This window comes from Onychostoma macrolepis, chromosome 21 (genome assembly GCF_012432095.1).
Source record: "Onychostoma macrolepis isolate SWU-2019 chromosome 21, ASM1243209v1, whole genome shotgun sequence".
NCBI classification, from domain to species: Eukaryota; Metazoa; Chordata; class Actinopteri; order Cypriniformes; family Cyprinidae; genus Onychostoma; species Onychostoma macrolepis.
This window is the reverse complement of record NC_081175.1, coordinates 21,896,263-21,917,947: the sequence shown is the minus strand read 5'-3', so window position 1 is coordinate 21,917,947 and position 21,685 is coordinate 21,896,263. Positions and strand designations below refer to the sequence as shown.

The 21,685-nt window shown below is 35.8% G+C and overlaps 3 protein-coding genes across 6 annotated transcripts; 1 reads left to right on the top strand and 2 right to left on the bottom strand.

Moving 5' to 3' along the window:
- Positions 1-105: 105 nt before the first annotated feature.
- Positions 106-6,231, bottom strand: rfesd (Rieske (Fe-S) domain containing). 2 transcript variants are annotated; one of them, XM_058757626.1, is made up of 5 exons: positions 5,859-6,231; positions 5,442-5,585; positions 4,358-4,535; positions 4,119-4,153; positions 106-4,008 (listed from the first exon to the last, which is right to left on the bottom strand). In XM_058757626.1, the coding sequence occupies exons 3-5, from the start codon at positions 4,506-4,508 to the stop codon at positions 3,697-3,699; spliced, it is 498 nt and encodes a 165-aa protein (XP_058613609.1). In that variant the 5' UTR covers positions 4,509-4,535; positions 5,442-5,585; positions 5,859-6,231; the 3' UTR covers positions 106-3,696. The 2 variants fall into 2 exon arrangements, with proteins under 2 accessions (XP_058613609.1, XP_058613610.1); XM_058757627.1 differs by lacking the exon at positions 5,859-6,231 and adding an exon at positions 4,710-4,746 and having other exon boundaries at positions 5,442-5,747.
- A 175-nt stretch (positions 6,232-6,406) lies between these two features.
- On the top strand, positions 6,407-8,786 carry nudt2 (nudix (nucleoside diphosphate linked moiety X)-type motif 2). Of its 2 annotated transcripts, none has more exons than XM_058757628.1 (3): positions 6,407-6,545; positions 7,528-7,654; positions 7,958-8,786. In XM_058757628.1, exons 2-3 carry the CDS (start codon positions 7,531-7,533, stop codon positions 8,275-8,277), a joined length of 444 nt encoding a protein of 147 aa, XP_058613611.1. In that variant the 5' UTR covers positions 6,407-6,545; positions 7,528-7,530; the 3' UTR covers positions 8,278-8,786. The 2 variants fall into 2 exon arrangements, with proteins under 2 accessions (XP_058613611.1, XP_058613612.1); XM_058757629.1 differs by having other exon boundaries at positions 6,537-6,659.
- A 575-nt stretch (positions 8,787-9,361) lies between these two features.
- On the bottom strand, positions 9,362-21,177 carry ube2r2 (ubiquitin-conjugating enzyme E2R 2). Of its 2 annotated transcripts, none has more exons than XM_058757625.1 (6): positions 20,405-21,177; positions 19,816-20,016; positions 17,286-17,372; positions 17,056-17,153; positions 16,472-16,606; positions 9,362-12,454 (listed from the first exon to the last, which is right to left on the bottom strand). In XM_058757625.1, exons 2-6 carry the CDS (start codon positions 19,990-19,992, stop codon positions 12,199-12,201), a joined length of 753 nt encoding a protein of 250 aa, XP_058613608.1. In that variant the 5' UTR covers positions 19,993-20,016; positions 20,405-21,177; the 3' UTR covers positions 9,362-12,198. The 2 variants fall into 2 exon arrangements, with proteins under 2 accessions (XP_058613608.1, XP_058613607.1); XM_058757624.1 differs by having other exon boundaries at positions 20,417-21,171.
- Between the last annotated feature and the right edge of the window lie 508 nt (positions 21,178-21,685).

The window sequence follows — 21,685 nt, the reverse complement described above, 5'->3', positions numbered from 1 at the left end:
CCTCTGATCAATTTAATAGGTACATCCTTGCTGAATAAAAGTATTTTTCTTTAAAAAAAAAAAAAAAATTACTGACCAAAACAATATTTTCTGTGTGTTGGTGTGTGTGCATATATATATATATATATATATATATACACACAATTCTTACTATTATTATTATCAATAATAGATAATAATTAAATGGAAATTATAGAAACAATTAGCTATCTCTGACTAGTGGAAAAATACATTTGGTTTGTTTGCAGCAATGATTTTGCTTTTAATCTTTTAAAACATCTTTCATTTACTGAGGCCCCCTATAGTGAGCTATTGGTGTAGTACAAAGGTGTTGTAAATTTAGAGTCAGTCTGCTTGAGGCAATGTATTGACGCTGAAAAAGCTGTTTAAAAATAGCATTTGACCCAATAACCTAATCTGCAAGAAATAAAAGCTGTTTTGATGTTTGTCCTCTTCCTCTCAGGTAATTAGTTATTATTCTTTGCACTCAAACCAATACTATTACTTCAGTAACTCTAACTGTTCTATTTTTAGCCAAGTGTTGTATATATTTTAATTTGCCTTGTTTGCCACAATATGACATCAAAAAGCCTCAGCACCCTTCAGATCCTCCTTTGAGATCACCAAAATAGCATCATCTCTCCTGAGCCGTAGCGAATCAAAGCTCGCATTCCACCTTATTTCCGTCAGTCATGCTGTCCTGATCTACTGAAAGGATTATTTTAATTCTACCATAACATGCTTTTTATCCATATAACAGGTCTAATATAATCCCGCACCCATCGTCTAACGCAAAGACAAGCTTTCATCATTATACTCAGGAAGATTACTGAATTCTGGGATGTGAGTATAGAAGTGTTGTTATTTTGTATGGCCTAGTGGGATATACTTCAAATATAGTAGGCCTATTCCCAGCTTCCAGAATTTACTCATTATGCTGCCCTGCATAATATTTGCTGAATGGAATCCAATACTTGTTTCTTACTAATTTTGGGGTGTTGATTCCAAAAACAGTAGCTGTTTTGCTCTGTCACGTCATATATTCTCACAAAATGTGATGTGCATTTGTTAGCAATTTCACTTTTGACAGTCATTTGTAAGGAGAAGTCTTGTTGTCCCCTATTATACTCACCAGAAAAACTGCAATAAATACATGATTCCTGTCTTCTTCTGAGCCATTACAACTATTTGTTCAATTTCTCAGGTGATGAATGAATCTGAAGACATTATTTTATATTTTAAGGTTAGAATTATATGAAAGCTTGTTTCTGCCACAGGATTAAATAATAATAATAATAAAGTAAAATGTGATTTTTTTATTCTTTAGTTGAGTTTTTTTTTTCTTCTTGCAATTCTGAGTTTATCTGAAAAATTCAGTCTTCAGAATTGTGGGATATAAATGAACAATTGCAAGAATCAAGACAAAATTGTGAGATAAAAAGTCTCAATTTCCTTTTTTATTTTTAATTCAGTGGCAACAGAAAATTACCGATTTTTTAGGGAGTAAAACTTGTGTTTATGTGAAATTCATTAAATGGAGCAATTGAACATATTTCTCCACTCCTTTTCAGATTGTAAGTTAAATTATACATTTTGATAACACCTTTTTGTCATCAAAACCAAAACAGACATTTGACTGCTATTTTATATTATTTTAATTCTGATGGCATACTTATGTTTCTGCATAACTTTCCCACATACGTCTGTTCTAGGTGAGCGGGTACGAAAATTTTAAGTTGGCTCAACTTTTTTTTTTTTTTTTATAGTGTGGATTGCTTTACGGCAGCAGCTATCCACTGTAATTACAACAGAGGTATATTTACCACACTTAATTCAACTCACTGAACTGAAAGGGGCTCCAAAGTCGCAAAAATACACCCAGTTGCTTTAAAGTGCACTCTAGCTGATTATAATTTGAACAACAAGAGGCCAAAATGACACTGTGCACGATAGAATTTTTTTACTGATATTTTTATACTCAGCATCATCAAATTAGGTAATATTAGGCTTTTTTTGCAAATCAGAAGAATTCTTTTTCAAGATGTAGGACTGTGTTATCGGAGGATTTCTCCTGCCAGTCCTTTTTGCTCTACAGGCTAAAATAAACTATTTCTGTTTGTCAACAGGCTGAAATAAATAATAAAACAGGCACGTTTTAAAAGCACTGCTGAGAGGTGTATATGCTATTTTAGGTGCTGCTTGGTTGGCGTACCATTCAGAACATTTGTTTTTAAAGGGCAGGATGGGTTACTGTAGGTCATCTGCCATGCAGAATCTTATTTCTACTCCAATGCACAATCACGTGCCCCTCGTGTACACTCTTGGCCCAGAGATCACAACCACTCTACAGGGAAGTCTAACTTCTGATCTTACACAAACTACACACATTATTCCTCATTGTGAATGAGAATAACAGTCCATTCAGAGCCATTGAATGACAACAGGCCATATTTAAGGAAGATATTACATTACAGTAACTGTACCGTTGAGCTTTGGGACTTTTTTCCAGTTGAGTCCGCACTGAAGTGTAGTTGGGGAAGGCATAAATGGATATCTGGCTATCTAGTTTGCACACTGAGTCAAGATGCTTATCAAAGTATTTTCTTGTCCTTTCTTTGTTCCAAGTGTAAGAGATAAACCAAGGTTAAACAAGCATGCACCGTTTTGAGATGCTGCTCTCAGCTAAATAGATTCATAATCGATAAATCTGGATCATTTAATAAATTTCACATACTCAGCACACTGCAGTCAGACATTATCACAACAACTGATTAGGACCTTATTACATGACAAATTAATAAATACCAATCAAAAGTTTGGGGTCAGTAATTTTTTTTGAAAGAAATTAATACTTTTATTCAGCAAGAACGCATTAAATTTATGGCAGTAAAGACAATTATAATTTAACTTTTTTAAATACATGCGACTTTTGAACTTTCCATTCATCAAATAATCTTGCTCTCATATAAGTACACAATTTCGATGGATTTCTCAGCACACAGGAGCCAAACAAATCAAATGATTTGCAATCTGAAAATGAAATATGATGTATGCCACAATTGTCTAATTTCTGGCACTTTTCCATTTACTCTTTCTGCTACGCTTGAAGTTGATGGTCACTGTCTCCAGAATATTTCATCTAAGAAATAATAAATGAATGCCGAGTTAAATGTTTGCGCAAGAATCAACTAGGTATTTAATGGAAATGTATTCAAAAGTAGACATTATTGGAGACATCTCAATGTCAATATGAGCTCACTGCTTGAAAATTGTATGCTTGAAAAATGTATACCTTGAATGCAGCATAAGTCGCTTTGAATTAAAGCATCTGCCAAATGCATGAATGTAAAACGTGACTACTTTAAATAATAATATTATATATTACATATATTTAATTATTTATTTTAAATAAGTGAAATTTTATATATATATATATATATATATATATATATATATATATATATATATATAATTCTTGAAAATGCACATTTTAAGATTTTTATTTTTTCAAATTTAAGGATTTTATTTTTGCAAAACCTAACAAAATGAGCTGAAAGAAAAAGGGCTATGACATTATTTTGATTCATGATGTCAAATCGCAGTTTTACTCATACCGACTGACTCTGAAATCATCAATCTTAATATATGCAGTTCCCTTAGGATCCCTGAAGCTCTCGTCTCATTGTTGCTGCCAGACTAAACGTCTTCATCTGCATTCACGTCTGCTTCTCCATCCTCAGACTCCTGTGCTTTTCTCAGTTCTGCCCTGCCCTTCTCAGTCTGATAATAGTCTGACTCAATCCACCCGGGGCAGTTGGACAACGTCACAAAGATGTCTTCGTCTACTTCTGTCACTTTGTGCACTCTCTGCTTTATGCCTTTGGAATACCACCGTGGAGTTGGGACTTTCTCTGCAGGGTTGGTGGCCCTGTATAACCCTTCACCTTCTGCCAGAGTGATCTTATACTTGTGCTTTGGGCACACAATACAGAGCTTGTTGTTGATTTCCTGTGCATGAAACATTAAATGGGGTCAGAGTTCACATGAGAGGTAACAAAGTGTGTCAAGTGCATTTATGGATCACTGAATGAGTTCTGCTTCAGCAGAAATGGCTTTACCTCAATATCTCCGGGCTCTAAACTACTGCCGGCATCTGTAACAAATAAAACAAAAAAAAGTGTCATTAGCAAACATATACACTAAGCTGACTCGAGCAAATGCCTTTTTGAGTCTGGGCCTTTGCCTCTGGAATTGTACTTGGCACATATCCGCAACAGCAATCTTACAGTGCTAAATCTGTTACTCTGTCTCCCTCTAGTGCAGAGAAATAAGCAAAGATGCTTTTCATGCTACTCACGGTAACACTGCAGGTCCATTGCATAGAAAGTTCTTTTATGATATATAATAAGAATGTCTCTTCCATCCAGAGTCACATTCGTTCTCTTGGCCTGAACAAGATCTTCTTTCTTGCCAATAAAATACATACGAGAAGGCTTGTTTTCATCCATGGATGTGGTGTGGTTTAATTATGTCTTCTGTGAAAATATAAATATAATGTTATATGAATATCATCCACCTAAATGAAGGTGCTTACGTTACATAAATGCATTGTTCTTGGTTCTTGTCCCTCAGCTTAAAACTTAGCAGGTGTTTGAAAATAAGCCATGAAGGAAAACCCAAAAATGAAAATTCTGTCATAATTTACTCACTCTCGAGTTGTTCCAAACTTGTATGAATTTCTTTCTTCTGTTGAACACAAAAGAAGCTGTTTTGAAGAATGTGGGTAACCAAACAGTTTCTGGTCCCCATTGACGTCACGTCATTGATAGTATTTTTATTTTTCCATACATGGAAGTCAATGAGGACCAGAAACTCTTTGGTTACCCTCATTCTTCAAAATATCTATATTTTCTATATCTTCTTAAATGTTAATATAAGAAAAAGAATCTTATTTTATGCTCAACGTATATATCAAATAATTTTGTTTTTAAGTTTAAATTAAGCAATATGCTTGTACATATACATAAACCTTTTACATACATGTTGTAAAATTACATAAACTTCAAACAGAAGTCATATCATTCATATGTCTAGTTACTCAGTGTTTGTATACGATTATATAAACAAGCAATTTATAAACCAACGAGTTACAAATAGTATAAAATATACAGAATTAAAATGTAATAATATATAATTTTATATAAAACAGTATTTTCTATATTAAAGGAATTACAAATATAATACTAAAAAGTTAATTATGATAAGATAACTCAGCTAGGCCTTCTGTCACGTGTATCAAATTATCAAACACTGTCACGTATCAAATACGTTTACTAAAGACAAAATGCTCCAGTATTTAAAACTTGTTTTAAAATTAGCCTTTTAACTTTACATATCGACATAAATGCACATCGCAGAGCAAATATTTTAAGCAGTTTTACCTTGTCCTGTTCCAGGTCGTTGTGAATCTTGTGAAATGTGCGTCGTGAATGGTTTAAGTTCGTTCTAGTCAGCAGAGGATTTCGTTATCTCGAGCACACCGGCTGCTGCCTTCAGCCCTATCAGCCCCCAGGTCAGGACCCTCTCTGTGCGTTTAACATTATCTTTGTTTAATGTATAAAACTGAATGACACACCACTAACTGACGCATTAATACATTACATTACGATTTCTCTGATATCAAAAGGAGGTTTTATAAAGTTGCATATGATTGTAATTTGCCCATCTATCCAATTATTTGTAAATACTTTTTTTTTTTTTTACACATTATAAAGTCCAACCCATCATCATTTTATATCTGTTATAACAATAGATTATAACAAACGATAAAGTGTATAGACTACTATTATTTAAATTACCATTGAAGGAACCAATCAGAGAGCGACTATCACTGCGTACTCTTCAACATCATCTTTGCGCAGCAGTTACGCAGAAATAAAATCTGCAATTAAAGAGAAAGTGATTAAAAAGTGGCAACAGCATTGGGATAATGACATTAAAGGGAGAAATTTATATGCAATACAAAAGAAAGTGGGAAAAGGTAGAAAAACAATACACATCCAACGAGATTGTGTGAGAAATGTGGACAGAGTGAAACTGTAGAACATGTGATTATTAATTGTAAGGGTTATGATGAAGAAAGAGAAGTGCTAAGAGAAGAAGTATGGAAAAATAAAGGGAAAGAGTTAACATTAAAGAATAGACTCGGATATAGGAAATAGTACGGTTAATGTGTTGTTTCAGTTTCTGAATAATACAGGTTTAATGAAGAGAATGTAGGATAAGTACATAAAAAGAGGTTTAAGTTATGGGTAGAAGGGAAAGTATATCTGAAGGTTAAATAAGGATACAGAATGGAAATGTTTGTGATCCAAGCTACCTGATGATGGCAGTAATGCACTATTAAGTGCGGTTGCCAATAAAGGAAAGAAGAAGAAGAAACAGAAAGTAGCCTGCATACTGCGCTCTTATTAGTTTATTAATGTGCCAGGTTATGTCGCATCTGTTCTAAACAAAAAGGAACATTGAATCATTACCGGCTAGACGTAAGTGAAATGATTTCATCTTAAGCTATAGCTAAAGAGCAGCTAATGAATGGTGTTAGCCTGCTAACTTTATATTGTCTAGAAACCGGAAGTCCAGGCATGTTACACATATAAGTGAGTCCAGTTTCATTCATTAGCATTTCCAACCCACAATTTGTATTTAAACAACTTAAAACGCTTTCAAAAGACTTGTAGTTGACATTTCCTGTTGGAAAACCCTCTTAAACCAGCTGGTTTGCAAGTTGTGTTCCCAAACTGTCTAAGTTACTGTTGTTTCTTGAAGGAACACTTTCGTTTTTTATCCATTATCATGCGATGTGCTAAAGTGACAGTGAAGTAGACTTTGAAACCTATTTAAAACCAGCAAACAGACAGACCTGCTAAGACCAGCCTTTACTGTCAGGGTTTCTGCAAATAAGAAGTAAAAAAAAAAATAGTAGTTTCAGGTATTTTGCAAATGGTATATGATATGTTATGTCTTTTTAGAAAGCATAGTTTAACCTCTATAGTTGCATGTGCTTTGCCAGACGCTTTATATTATTAAAAACTAAATAAAAATATTAAACAAAACATTCTCCAAATAAATATTACATATAAAATTTGTACAAAATTATATAAACCATAGGCCTTCTTAACCATTGCAACGCATCTTTAACCACTGAAAAAAATATAATTGTACATAAACATAAAATTGTATACAAAATAGGATTTATCTATTTTAAAAACGCAATAAAATATATTTAATTATACAAGGTGTTTTAATTATTACATCTATATATCTACAAAATAAATAAGCTATGATAGACCTTTTCAAACATCTCAAATTATGTATCAGTTTAATGAAGACTTAAGCATTTGTTTGTATTTTACACATTTATCATTCACTTTTTTTTTTTTTTTTTAGAAAAGCACAGTAAAACCTGTTATATGCTAAAAATACAATAGAAAGTTGCATGTGCTTTACTAGGCTGTGTATTTCCAGGTTATGGCAGTGCGGGCATGTGGATTTGTCATTTTTCGACGTTTGGTCCAGAAGCCTCCCCCTGATAATATAGAGTTCCTGCTGCTGCAGACATCCTACGGGGAACATCACTGGACACCACCCAAAGGTGCATCTCACAGCTTCTTATGATGCTTTTCCTGTATTCAACTCATTTAACTCTCAATTTCTTTTTGAACCACTTTAGACCTGCCCATTTAAAAGAATATTATGGCTTATTTTCAAAACAATGCTTATTGCTACACACAGAAAATGAGTCTGTAAAGCATTTATAAACTAAATGTAATTAGAAAAATGCCACAAATACTGGTAGGTAAGTCACATGACCTATCAGCAACAAATCAGTTGAAGACGTGTGGCTATCTTCAATTTCTTAGTATCTGAAAGAATAACATTATCCTGCCCCCATAAGGTCACGTTGACCCTGGAGAGGACGACTTCACCACCGCCTTGAGAGAGACTCAGGAGGAAGCGGGTTTAGGTAAAGATCACCTGCGTATGGTTGATGGCTTCCTACAGAGGTTGCACTATCAGGTCCGAGGAAAGGACAAAGAGGTCCTCTATTGGTTGGCTGAGCTGCGTGACCCAAACACACAGGTCGTTCTCTCAGACGAACACCAGGATTACCGCTGGACCAAACTAGAAGAAGCCTGCAAGCTGGCAAAACACCAGGACTTACAGGACACACTTACAGCAGCACAGCGCTATCTAGAAACACAGGGCAAACAGTAACATTTACACTTGGTTTTGACATTTAGACACTGACGGAGTTTATATAATCATCTTTATAAAATTGTTTTAGGATGTTGAATTAATGACGGTTTAAAGGAGGACCCGATGTGCTGTATGAAATTTGACTGTGGGAATAGACATTTGACCTCCGTCCTTTTTGCGTCTCTACTTGCTAAGCTGAATTTAATTTGAATTCATAATAGGTTGCTTCCAAGTAGTTAAAATGTTAAGACAAATGCACAACCTCTAAATCTCCACCCTCAAGCAAAACAAAGCTGCCATTCATTCCAAAGAATGTTCCTGGTTCAATACGAGGTAAGCTGTAATGACGCCATCTGTGGCACACTGTTAATTACCACGGAAAATCACTTTGAGAAGCCTATAGACTATCAAAAATAGTCTATAAATTGTATGCAAGTTGTTTTGCTATGAATCCTGTATCATCCAGATTGTCCTAAATTATTAACTATAATGAAACCAGTAAATGAGAAACACTCTTTAAGAATCAATGATTGTTTTAGTATTATTTATATTCTATTATAGTTTTTAATTCAGCTTTAGAATTATATTTTTAATTTTAATTTTAGTTAAATTGCTTTGTCATTTTATTATTTTCTTTTAAAATATTTTCTAAATGGTTTTAATTTATTTTTTATTTCAGTTAGTAATTTTAGTACTTTAAAAGTTTAAATTTGTCATCTAATAGTTAGATTTTATTTTAGCTTTATTTCAATTAACAAAAATGTTTTTTAGTAGTTTTAGTCAACGATAACAACACCGTCATGAACTGAAAGCACCTCTAAATGCCTCGTCTAATGGTTTAATTGCTAAGGAGCATTAACTCCTGTACATACACACAAACAAAAATGAATTGTATTGTGATCATACAAGCACAGTCTTAAAATGATCATACTGGACACCCCCCACCCCACCCCGAACTCACCCCGAACTCAAATGCTTATGTTTAGAATAGAAATAGGTATCGATTTAGAGTCATTCTTACTGTTCTCCATTCTTCCTTATGTGAATATTTAGAATGATATTCCCTTTAACAACATTACAAGAGAAAGGAAATGCATCGAACTTAGAGCAAATAATGACTTCGGTTTTTTTGATCTGACTCAGGACCACAAATCCTGTCAAAGAATAGCATATGAAAAACAAAAAAATCATTAATGAAACATTAAAAACACACTCATGACACACAAATAATAAAATCCTTCAAGACAAATCCACTGTTGACTAACGTCACGACACTTTTTGAAATGAACTTGGTTGTTTTGCTGTGCACAGGGGTGCATTACACCGAGTCTCTTGCTGAATGTGTAAAATCCAGTCCGTTTTAATCGATTTTAATCGTCCCTGTTAAGCCCTTTCGGCCCGTAGTCCAAAAGTTTAAGGGAGCGATTGAGCCGGGAACGATAGTTCTAGATAGTTCAGTGAGTTCATGATGCTCGGGAGAGTACGAGAGCACCGTTTCCTCACGATCCTCACATCCACACTCCCTTCCGGAGGGGTTTTGTAGGACCAGGAATCAGCATCCGTGTCCTTGGCTGGTTTGTGGGAATAAAGGTGTACCTGAGACCCCATGTGCATAAACGTCTACGCTTTCACCCTCATTAATGAGACCTTAGGGATTCACGTGCCTCATCGGATGATTGACACATCATATAAAACACATTAAAACACACAAGCATGCTCTTGAAAGCTACGGCCCACGACAGCACCGTTGCCAACGCAAAAAAGCATAAGACCGGGGATGAGAGGGCTCACACCGATGAGCGAAATGTCTTCAGCAGTCACTGATCTCAAACCCCATACTTAAAAAAACAACTCCCAAGATTTTCGGTCAAAATCAGTGAGAAAAGGAAACGGTTTGGTACAGCTGCTCGGACACTCATACGTGATCACTTACCAAGAGTATGTGTACATTTAAAAGCATAACAGTATAATTACCTTCAGACAAAATTGGTGGATGGAATATTAGGGGCCGAACGTGGGACATCATCATAGTGACTTAAACAGTCTCATCATAGTTTCTGGGTCAGCGAAATGAAGGTGTGCTGGAAGTATTTTAATGCTAGTGTTGCTGAGCACTTGAAAGCACCTTCATGTGCCATATAATCTGACACCGTGATTTAATGGCTCAAAAAGCTCAGGTGATTTGGGGGTAGGAGCTGCGCATAAGAGGATGTAGTTGTGAAGGTGACCCTGCTGATGTGGATGGCTGGTCAAAATGACGAAATTATATTTTATGAGAAGGAAACAGTCTATTCATTCTCCATTTTCCCACCCTTTACTACTTACCTTTCTAAGTGGGATCTTAGGTACATATAGTGGAATCGGTGAAGCCCTATACTGTAAAGACAGTTCTGAAGAAACTGTAACTTGGAAATGAACAAAACATTCACTTGTTGTTGATTTTACCAGGCGTAACTACCTCATGAGTGGGTTGAAGGGTTAGTTAGAAAAAAAATTAAAGTTTTATCATTTATTTACTCACCCTCACATCATTGCAAATCTGTGTGGCTCTCTTGATTCAAACTGGCACACTGCATTCGGTTGTGAAACACAAGAATCAAGCTTTAGTGATATAAGGAAGAACTGAAGCCATTGTATATTGCAAGTTTTTTGCAATTCTGACTTTTTTCTCTGAATCCAAACTTTACATCTCACAGTCATTCTTTTGTTTCCGCTATATAATAAATAATAAAAAAAGGCAATTGCAACTTCTTATCTCATAATTTTTTTATTGTTGCAATTGACCCTTCGCAAAAACCTGGACTCCTTAGTTAATGTTGCTATGTCTGACAAGCCATGCTGCTTTGACACTACACATCATGTTCTGACGCAGTGAAAAATACATCGCGGAGAAAAGAGGAAACTGACAACACGCCAACAGACAAGACAGAGCAGGTTATTTCTGGTATCAAACAAGGTCTCAGCTTTCAAAATGTGTTTTTTTTTTAATTTTTTTTTTTTTAAGAAAATCAAACAATAGATACCATTTTTTGGCTCTTTAAAGTGTCTCTTCCTCTTTACTAGTTATAGCATGAAATAAACATGAATGAACATCAGAACGTATTTTATTTAAACTGCGGAAAGACATCAAGACATCAGGTTAAAGTCCACCGAATTTAATCTACTCTCCTGTTTGATTTGTTTGCTGGACAAGCTGGCGGTTTCGGCGTTATGATTGGTCAGATCGCCTGTCAATCAAGCTCTTTGCGAAGGGTCAATTACGAATTTAAATCTTGCAACTCAAGACTTTTCTTCTCAGAATTCCGAGTTTATATTTCCAAATTTTGACTTTTTTTCTCTGATTTGCGAGTTTTTATCTCGAAATTGAGTTTTTTGTTCACATCTCGCAATTCTGACTTTTTCTCTCTTTTTTTTTTTTCTCTCTTATGTACTGTTTTTGCCTACTATATAGTAGGGGAAGTAGGTGTATTTGGACACTGGCATTGTTTAGTTATTACTTTTGGAAAAATCAGCTCAAAAATCTCAAAACAGCTTGACAAAATTTCTCTAGAAACATGAGGGTGAGTAAATCACAACAGAATTGTAATTTCTGAGGGAACTAGTCCTCAAAAAGGGTTGCAATTAACAAAACATTTTGAAATGAGCATGTTTAAGGTGGCCTGACAAGCTCTGATTATCCAAAAGCCCTGAGGTTAAGAGGCAGGAGAAGGTGGGATGTGAAACGTTACTAAAAATGACTGATTTTGTGAACCCATAGTGAACTTTACTTATGAACGGGGAGGTGCTGAAAAGGACAGAGATCTTAAGTAATGAGTTTTTTGGAACAGAGTGAAAAACAAAAGCTTTAAGCACAGGAAAAGAGAATTTGAAACATGAGGCTGTCAGGGTAAAGAATAGTGAGAGGGCAAAGGTCAGTGTCACGGAAACGGTGGAAGGAGGTCAAGATTCCTCGTTGCCAGAGTCGTCTTCATCGCCAAAACAGTCCCCGGCCATTTCACTGCCAATCCCACTGGCCTCTGCCTCGTCTTCGTCATCCTCCTCCTCCTCTATGTCGTCGTCATATAGATCGTCATAGAGCAGGTCAGAGCTACTGTCGTGGGAAGGCACTTTGGTCTGGATGCAGTACTCGGCTAGCGTCGTTGGTACTTTAACTCCATCTCGCTCTGCATCTGCCTTAGTGGACATCACCTGCTTCCTGTGCACAATGCAAAGACAGAGTCAGCAAACCAGTTAAGGCTTTTTGGAACAGCTTCAAAAGTAACACCTATATATATATATATGTATACAGGTGCTGGTCATATAATTAGAATATCATCAAAAAGTTTATTTATTTCACTAATTCCATTCAAAAAGTGAAACTTGTATATTATATTCATTCATTACACACAGACTGATATATTTCAAATGTTTATTTCTTTTAATTTTGATGATTAGAGCTTACAGCTCATGAAAGTCAAAAATCAGTATCTCAAAATATTTGAATATTTACATTTGAGTTTGAATAAATGACCATCCCTACAGTATAAATTCCGGGTATCTCTTGTTCTTTGAAACCACAATAATGGGGAAGACTGCCGACTTGGCAAAGATACAGAAGACGAACATTGACACCCTCCACAAAGAGGGTAAGTCACAGAAGGTCATTACTGAAAGGTGTGGCTGTTTACAGAGTGCTGTATCAAAGCATATTAAATGCAAAGTTGACTGGAAGGAAGAATTTGGGTAGGAAAAGGTGCACAAGCAACAGGGATGACCGCAAGCTTGAGAATACAGTCAAGCAAAGCCGATTCAAACACTTGTGAGAGCTTCAGTGCATCAAGAGTCACCACACTCAGACGTCTTCAGGAAAAGGGCTACCAAGTCACTTCTGAACCAGAGACAACGTCAGAAGCATCTTACCTGGGCTGTGGAGAAAAAGAACTGGACTGTTGCTCAGTGGTCCAAAGTCCTCTTTTCAGATGAAGTAAATTTTACATTTCATTTGGAAATCAAGGTCCCAGAGTCTGAAGGAAGAGTGGAGAGGCACAGAATCCATGTTGCTTGAAGTCCAGTGTGAAGTTTCCACAGTCTGTGATGATTTGGGCTGCCATGTCATCTGCTGGTGTTTGTCCACTGTGTTTTCTGAAGTCTGAAGTCTGAAATTTTAGAGCACTTCATGCTTCCTTCTGTTGACAAGCTTTATGGAGATGCTGATTTAATTTTCCAGCAGGACTTGGCACCTGCCCACACTGCCAAAGGTACCAAAAGCTGGTTCAATGACCATAGTGTTACTGTGATTGATTGGCCAGCAAACTCGCCAGACCTGAACCCCATAGAGAATCTATGGGGTATTGTCAAGAGGAAGATGAGAGACACCAGACCCAACAATGCAGATGAGCTGAAGGCCACTATCAGAGCAACCTGGGCTCTCATAACACCTGAGCAGTGCCACAGACTGATCGACTCCATGCCACGCCGCATTGCTGCAGTAATTCAGGCAAAAGGAGCCCCAACTAAGTATTGAGTGCTGTACATGCTCATACTTTTCATTTTCATACTTTTCAGTTGGCCAAGATTTCTAAAAATCCTTTCTTTGTATTGGTCTTAAGTAATATTCTAATATTTTGAGATACTGATTTTTGACTTTCATGAGCTGTAAGCTCTAATCATCAAAATTAAAAGAAATAAACATTTGAAATATATCAGTTTGTGTGTAATGAATGAATATAATATACAAGTTTCACTTTTTGAATGGAATTAGTGAAATAAATCAACTTTTTGATGATATTTTAATTATATGACCAGCACCTGTATACACACACACACATACTACCAGATTTAAAAAAAGAAAGAAAAACAAATTAATACTTTTTTCAGCAAGGATGTATTAATTTGATCAAAAGTGACCGTGAAGCCATTTTTAATTTTACCAATATTTTCAACATAATAAGAAATGTTTCATGGGCATCAAATATTAGAATGGTTTCGGAAGAATCATGTGTCACTAAAGACTGGAGTAATGGCTGCTGAAAAGTTATTTTAATATATTTCTCAATGTTAAATATTCATTAAGCCAATAATATTTCGCAATAAGAATGTTTTTACTGTATTTTGTTCAAATGAACGTAGCCTTGGTGAGCATAAGGGACTTTTTTTTGTTAGAAAAGAATGTCAATAAGGGAAAAGTTCAACATTTTTTCACTAATGTTTACTTGCCCAAGGGAAATAAAGACTCAGAAGCAGTATGTCCTGAACTTCAGTGGGATGGTGCTATGGAAGTGTGTTGGGCCAAAATCTGGCCTTAGTCAATGTTTAATCTAGATCTCAGCCAACTTTAGGGGTATAATTAAATTTTGACATTTCCTGAAGAATACAGAAGTTGCGCACAACGCTTGGGTGTGCTGGGCGGTTGCCAGGGTGCTACTGCTGTTAATAAGGTGTTCTGGGTGGCTGTTGAAACGTTGGGTTCCTACACATTTTCCATTTCAAAATTCCATACTTTTCCAGACTCAAATTTCCAAACCTCAGTAGATTTTTGGCCCATTTTTAACATAAATGGTTCATACGGAACTATTTTCAGCTTTATACTGTATTTGGTACATATTACAGTCATCTGTAAATATTTTAATTTTTAAAGGTTTTTTTCATTGATTTTCTTTAAGTGATAGAAACATACAAGTGAACATACAAAGCCCCTAAAATGAAAAAAATTTCCATACACACAAGAAACTTTTTTGTGCCCTTGAGAAACTATTCACATGTGCATGGGAATTTTTTGGATGCTTACACATTACAATTTCTAGTTTTATATAACCCATTTCCTTTGTGCATCACTGCCATCTTGCTATGAATAAAGCGAGAATGTGGACGCACATGAATTAATAGAGATCTACTTTATCAAAATTTGGCTTTCTTTATGGTAGTACTTCTAATATCAAGGACTAATGCCCAATTTAGCCTCTGTCCCGGCAGAAAAACCATTACATGAAATGGGCTGATGGCATAATACGGCTGTGTGCATTGTCCTATTTGCCAAGTTCAAGGGTCTATAAAAAGACTGGTATTGTAAAAGTGTTCAAAATGTGGCTTATGGCAGTATGTCATATTTCAAGGCCTTAGGTCTCTTTAATGCATACTCTGTGGCACCCAAGTAAACACACCACGAAATGGGCTCATGGTGCAATTGGTGGCTCAGTGTATGCTAAGTTTATTAGTTTCTCGTGCACACATAAATGTCTGTATATTTTTTATTTTTGCAAAGGTCCTTGAGGCTGTGTAATATGGTGCTAAGAATATCGTGAGAAGAAAGCCAAAATGCAAAATGAAAAAGTGAACCTTGCACCAAGTGCACCAGTCATGTTTGACAATCACTAAAGAATCATTTACAGCGACCATGAAAACACTTCTTGTATGATAAACGTATTTTCATTAAATTCTTAATTTTCTATTATAAAAAAAATAAATAGGGGAAAAAGTCTGGAAATGCAAATATTGTTCCATACTCTGCTTTCTTTTTCCATACTTTTGCAGACCTGGAAATTACTTAAATCAAATTCCATAACTTTTCCAAACCGTGTAGGAACCCTGGCAATTGCTACAGTTGTGAGTTTTGTGTTAGCACGTTGCTTGATCTCTGCAAATCAATTAAGACTTCACAGCTTCTTTTAACAGTTGCAAATGTAACAGCTGCGTGTATAAATATATTTCACTTCTTTTCCCAAAGAACAAGCAAATTTTGGAGGGTTCACGGTGGATGCTTACTAGCCCAAGTCAAAAACACACACAGCCAAGTCTCTATCATATTCTGATCTCTAGACATGGCTTAGCTCCCCTACTTCAAAGTCTATGGAACTTTTTCACCCGCTTTATCAACCAAGAGGCAACAATCATAAGCACTGAGGAAGTCTCCTCAACAAGCCACACATTTTGAAGTATTATTCATGCCTGTAGCACAAACGCAGGGCAGATTAGAGTTAGAGATTTTGAAAAACCGTTAGAAAGCACCATTGATAATATATTAGCCATTTAATTATATGCATCTGTACCTGATGTACTTTATACGTTGTGAGGTGAAGCAAATAAAAAAAAAATTTGAAAATTCTTTTTAATATTAAAAAGTCATAGCAGGAGAAAAAGTTGCAGACTGACCTTTAAACTTAATGTAATTTGACGGAAAAAGCAGAGTATGTGTTTTCATGGAAGTCATTTAGCCTAAATGATAAAGTGGTCGTACCTTATAATCTCTGCGTATTCCTTGTCCTTGCCTTTGCTGTCCCTCCACTTGCGAAACATGACTGAGGCATCCACGTTTGCCGGAGAAAAGGTGTTGGGTTCATTCAGCAGTGAGATCACACTCAGCAGGATTGTTCTACAGACAAACACACACGTTACTCTACCGTTCAAAGGTTTGGGGTTGATAAGATTTCTGAAATGATTTTGAAAGAAGTCTCTCATGCTCACCAAGGCGGCATTTATTTGATCAAAAATACAGTAAAAACAGTAATATTGTGAAAGATTATTACGATTTAAAATAAATGCTTTCTATTTTATATATTTTAAAATGTAATTTATTCCTGTGATGGCAAAACAGTATTTTCAGCATCATTACTCCAGTCTTCAGTGCCACAACATCCTTCAGAAATCATTCTAATATGCTGATTTGCTGCTCAAGAAAAAATTCTTATCATTATCAGTATTGAAATGCTTAATAGGTTTGTGGAAACGGTTATTCATTTCTTTTTAGATTCTTTAATGAATAGAAGGTTCAAAAGAACAACATTTATTTGAGTGAAATTCTGGGTATTTTCACCAGAATACCTGACATTCTGTGTGGGGTTCCATCGCTCTGAGGGCAGCTCTCCGCTCTGAGGGTCATCCACAGGAGGATGGAGGATGGAAATACACACGTCGCCATTCTGGGGTAGAGAAATGTACATTAAGTAACAATGGCAGCATTGTTATGATTACTAATGTAAGTTTTAAACTGTTGTAATCCGTTTGGTGGCGCAGTAAACATGCATTAAACAGGCATACACAAGCATTTGCACCTCATAGATGTTTGGATGCCACATCTTGGTGAGGAATCGGAAGGTCGGAGGAGAGTAGGGGTAGTCAATAGGAAATTTTATATGGGCCTGGGGAAAGAGACAGAGTGAAACACTGAGCATTATTAGCTCGCATATGAGCCGTATTATAGCTGGTAAATGAGCCGTTATAAATCGGTCCCAAAATGGAAAGGAAACATTAGACTAAAAGGGTTCATATAAACATAATCCTCATGAATCTCAACATCATGTACTCTTCATCAGGTTTCTGATGTGGTGCCAAAATCATGTTTGAGACAACAGTGCAATTCAACTAAACAGTACAGTGCAGTGCTGTGTTAAATGCTGCACTCTCTTCAGTGCAGTGCTGATAGTACTATTTTGTGCTGAGTGTTGTGATTGTGGTTATTATAACAATAGTGATTTTGAAAGTGATTGTGGCTTTGAGTTTAGTTATAACAACTGCAATGGTTGTGAGAGCAGTTATAAGTTATGTGGCTATGGCCATGAGTACAGTTTTAAAGGAATAGTTCAGCCAAAAATGAAAATTCCCTTATGTTGTTACGATCCCATATGAACTAATTCTTTGAAAGGATCCGACTCAAAAGATTTGTCTATTTAGAAATTGCTCACACACCAAATAGAGCTATGGCAGATGTCACTATTTGCAGTGAATAACGGTGATCAGTTAAATTTCAATCTTTTCCTCACAAAGTTATGACTCATGGGACTTGGAATATAGTGCATAAGTCATAAAAAGTAGTTTGAAGGTTTTTTGAAACTTGAAACCTCCAGACAGAAACCTCTAGTCACATTCTTCATGAAATAAAGAAGTCCAACAGATATGGAATGACATGATGGTGAGTAAATAATGAGAGAATTGTCTTTTTTGCTTTAAACATGAGTGCAGTGTCTCTTCTCTGCGAGTGGAAATCCTGCTACTCACCACTGCTGGTGACTGCTGATTATGTGTCAGACTACATGAACTGGCTAGTGCTCAAGTCAGAGCGTAGCGTGGCTGTGACAGCGTGAATGAAGATATGAGTCTCAGTCAAAGCATTTAGTGTTAGAAAGCTAAAACCTGATCTAATCTAACTTCCTCCATTAGTGATCTTTAGAAATAAACAGGAACAAATGACAGCTTTTTGAAGCTCTAAAAACTGGGATTTTCACAGGAAAACTTGCATGTGTAAAAAATAAGAAAATACACATTACATTTGACATATAACAAATTATAAATGCTATTCAACAAAGATGCAATATCTATACCCATGCAATTTCTTGCTGAAGCCTGATAGCTGCAAATTTTAAATACTTTGTCTGATGGGTGGATCCCAAGCCTGTGTTTAGAAAGATACCATAATCTTCCTCACAGCATGCTGTATTACAAAGCCAGAATATGCTGTTGAGACCTAGTTGCTCAGTTATATGTTTTTTTGGAAGACAGAAAGTGATGTTATGCTTTATGAGGTACTATGAAGGTACTTGCTATAAATTACATGAAGACTTAAAAGTGAAGAGCGTAATTTCTGTGTACTTAAACATATTGAATGTTTTACTGTTTGCACCAAAACGTAATCCTTCTCCAAAACCCATGGGGGAATCAACTTTTAAATTACTCTTATATTTAAGGAATAGTTCACCCAAATTAAAATTTACTCACTCTCAGAACATCCAAGATGTAGATGTAGAGCCAGCAATATTATGGAAAGAGGACTTGTTTGAAGTTAAAAATGCCTTGATGGATTTTTTTTTTCTTACACCTTGACACTTCACAAGATGTAAGTTTATGAAGTGGAGTCATGTGGATTACTTGTGGATTATTGTGATGTTTTTATCAGCTGTTTGAACTCTAATTCTGATAGCATTCATTCCTCGCAGGATCCATTGCTGAGCAAGTGATGGTAAATTTCTCTAAATCTGTTCCCATGAAGAAACAAACTCATCTATATATTGGATAACCTGGGGGTGACTAAATTTTCATTTTTGGGTGAATTATTAAGCTGGGACAGAAGAGTGAATTTTAACATAACAAAAATGGCATTTTTATATATGAATCGGCCATACTAAATTGCTACCTTAAATTCATAAACAAAACTTCACCAAAGACTGTGACCTGTGGCATATTATGATACAATAATATAACTTTGAAGGAATGCTGAGAATTTTTTTTTTTTGTGGTAAATTTGAGGACTGCGTCACTGAAAGTACTGAGTATTGCAGTTGTTAATAAGCCACTGAGAATAAGTGACTACAGGGAATATGGTTAAAACGCACTGTCCTTCTCCTTTTAGCTCTCATATCGAGATGTCATTAATATCTGTCAGGGCTAAAAATAGAGATCTAGTGTATAAGGAATGCACCACCCGGGGAAAGAAGAACTTGAGAGTGCAAAACATGGGAGAACAAGTATGTGAGGTATATTTCACAACTAAATATTATCATGCAGACTTGAATTGCTTTGTCTGACTCCCAACAACCTAGTCCATTGGTAAGCATTCAAGAACATCATTTAAATCCACTCAAGGCTTACCTTAAAGTAGCCTCCTTCATAAAGTGTGTTTGGAGGGCCAAAGATGGCCACCTCCCAGTTGTACAGGTCCGACTCCTCCACCAGAGTGATGCGGAAACCTTCCACTGGTTCCTCCTGCAGGGATTTCAGCTCCAGCATCAGAGCCTTCTGAGAGCTCGGCATCTGCTGGTGTGCCATGACAGTCCTGATCCTTCAGCCTTACTGTGGATTCAATGAAAACGAGTTTAGTTATAAACTATATATATATATATATATATATATATATATATTCTTTTTTTTGGGGGGGGGGACAATCCCATTGTGACAACAACAATTTCCTTTTCTTTTGTTCTAAATATATTGCTGCTGTACTCATTATTAATGCATATGAGTATTACATGTGGTATTACAATTAAAAAGCTCAAAAGTATTGAAAATATTATCGATCTATATATATATATATATATATATATATATGCTATTTGGCCGTTGAGAGGTAAAGGAAATTGCAAAATGAAAGACAAAAAACTTACAAATGCTGTACAAGTGTATGATTAAATTTGTATGCAAAAGCTATACAACATTTTGATAAATAAAAACATGTTCATACACTGTTTATTACCTGTGCTGCTCCCCAGGAAATGTGATGTTTGGGTGCCTCAAAGTTCCAGCTTCATGTAAATATTAATACGTTTCTGATATTTATTTATTCCTTGGGGCCCAGAAAGGACTGTTAACCTTATTTTTCCTTTGTTATTTCTCAAATCCTGTTGCTTTTCCTGTTAGGCGTGAAGTTATCCAATCCTCAAGCAGATGTTAAGACAAATAAATCTATTTATCACCCTTCTAATCACTAAAAAAAATAAATAAGCCGTTTATTCTGTATCTGCTGCTGCCCGCATTGGAGGTGAAAGCGATGGGTTGGGAGTTGTCCTCGTGTACTGCTCTAACGTCTAAAAAAACTCTATAGCATGCAAATTAATCTCCAATTTCGCTTTATATGATACAGAATATGTTTATCAAACCCTGCGGGTCGCTGTCATCACGCCGTTTCGTTGCGCGTCTTCGGCCGCACAGCTGATCAGCTGCTTGTTTACATTTGTTCTGCTGCGAGGCTATAACGCACCTTCAAAACCCCCAGTTTGCGCAAAGAATTACACTGCCAGCTCTACTTTATCCGTTCAGACCGACTCGACAGTGAATTAACGAAAGTGTATGGGTGTTATGAAAGTGGGCTATGGAGATTAATGGGAGCGCAGGAGAGATATATATGGACGCAATCGACAGGTGATGATTTCTTTCGCCGTTTCTCAATCGCTTCTATTGATGCTTCCGGTTATCATAGTGCGTGCCTGTACACGTCTGTACGCCAGTGCGTCATGACGCAGGACACTCAACTGTAAATACTTGTCGCTATACACAACATATGTGTTATTACATAGGTATTACCTATTACATACAGAAAAATATTATATTACAATTATTTAAATATGCGTTATATATGAGAATATTTTAGTAAGCAAAAACGTAATTTATAATACACGTAATAAGAATATCCTCAACAAAAAAGAAACATAGGCTAAATAAAAAAAGAGTAAATACTAATTAAAATGCAAAATTAAGATAATAAACAATAATAAAAAAGAAAAGAAAGCAGAAATAAAATTATTTTCCCTAAGGAAAAGTCCTACTATGTTGGCCTGTATAACCTTATATCCTTTTATGTCAAAATCAGCCGCTTTGCATAATGTTTATGTCTATATATTTACATTTAAATTTAGTCATTTAGCAGACGCCTTTATCCAAAGCGACTTACAAATGAGGACAATGGAAGCAATCAAAATCAACAAAAGAGCAATAATATGCAAGTGCTATGAGAACACGTTGTAAG

Excerpts from the sequence above, each read along its gene's own strand:
- rfesd (XM_058757626.1), bottom strand. The coding sequence starts at position 4,508 with ATGGATGAAAACAAGCCTTCTCGTATGTATTTTATTGGCAAGAAAGAA. Across the intron at positions 4,154-4,357 it reads AATGGACCTGCAGTGTTACC|ATGCCGGCAGTAGTTTAGAG; the intron begins GTGAGTAGCATG and ends TATTTGTTACAG. Across the intron at positions 4,009-4,118 it reads TAGAGCCCGGAGATATTGAG|GAAATCAACAACAAGCTCTG; the intron begins GTAAAGCCATTT and ends TTTCATGCACAG.
- nudt2 (XM_058757628.1), top strand. The coding sequence starts at position 7,531 with ATGGCAGTGCGGGCATGTGGATTTGTCATTTTTCGACGTTTGGTCCAG. Across the intron at positions 7,655-7,957 it reads TCACTGGACACCACCCAAAG|GTCACGTTGACCCTGGAGAG; the intron begins GTGCATCTCACA and ends TGCCCCCATAAG.
- ube2r2 (XM_058757625.1), bottom strand. The coding sequence starts at position 19,992 with ATGGCACACCAGCAGATGCCGAGCTCTCAGAAGGCTCTGATGCTGGAG. Across the intron at positions 17,154-17,285 it reads GGCATCCAAACATCTATGAG|AATGGCGACGTGTGTATTTC; the intron begins GTGCAAATGCTT and ends TCTCTACCCCAG. Across the intron at positions 12,455-16,471 it reads GAATACGCAGAGATTATAAG|GAAGCAGGTGATGTCCACTA; the intron begins GTACGACCACTT and ends CATTGTGCACAG.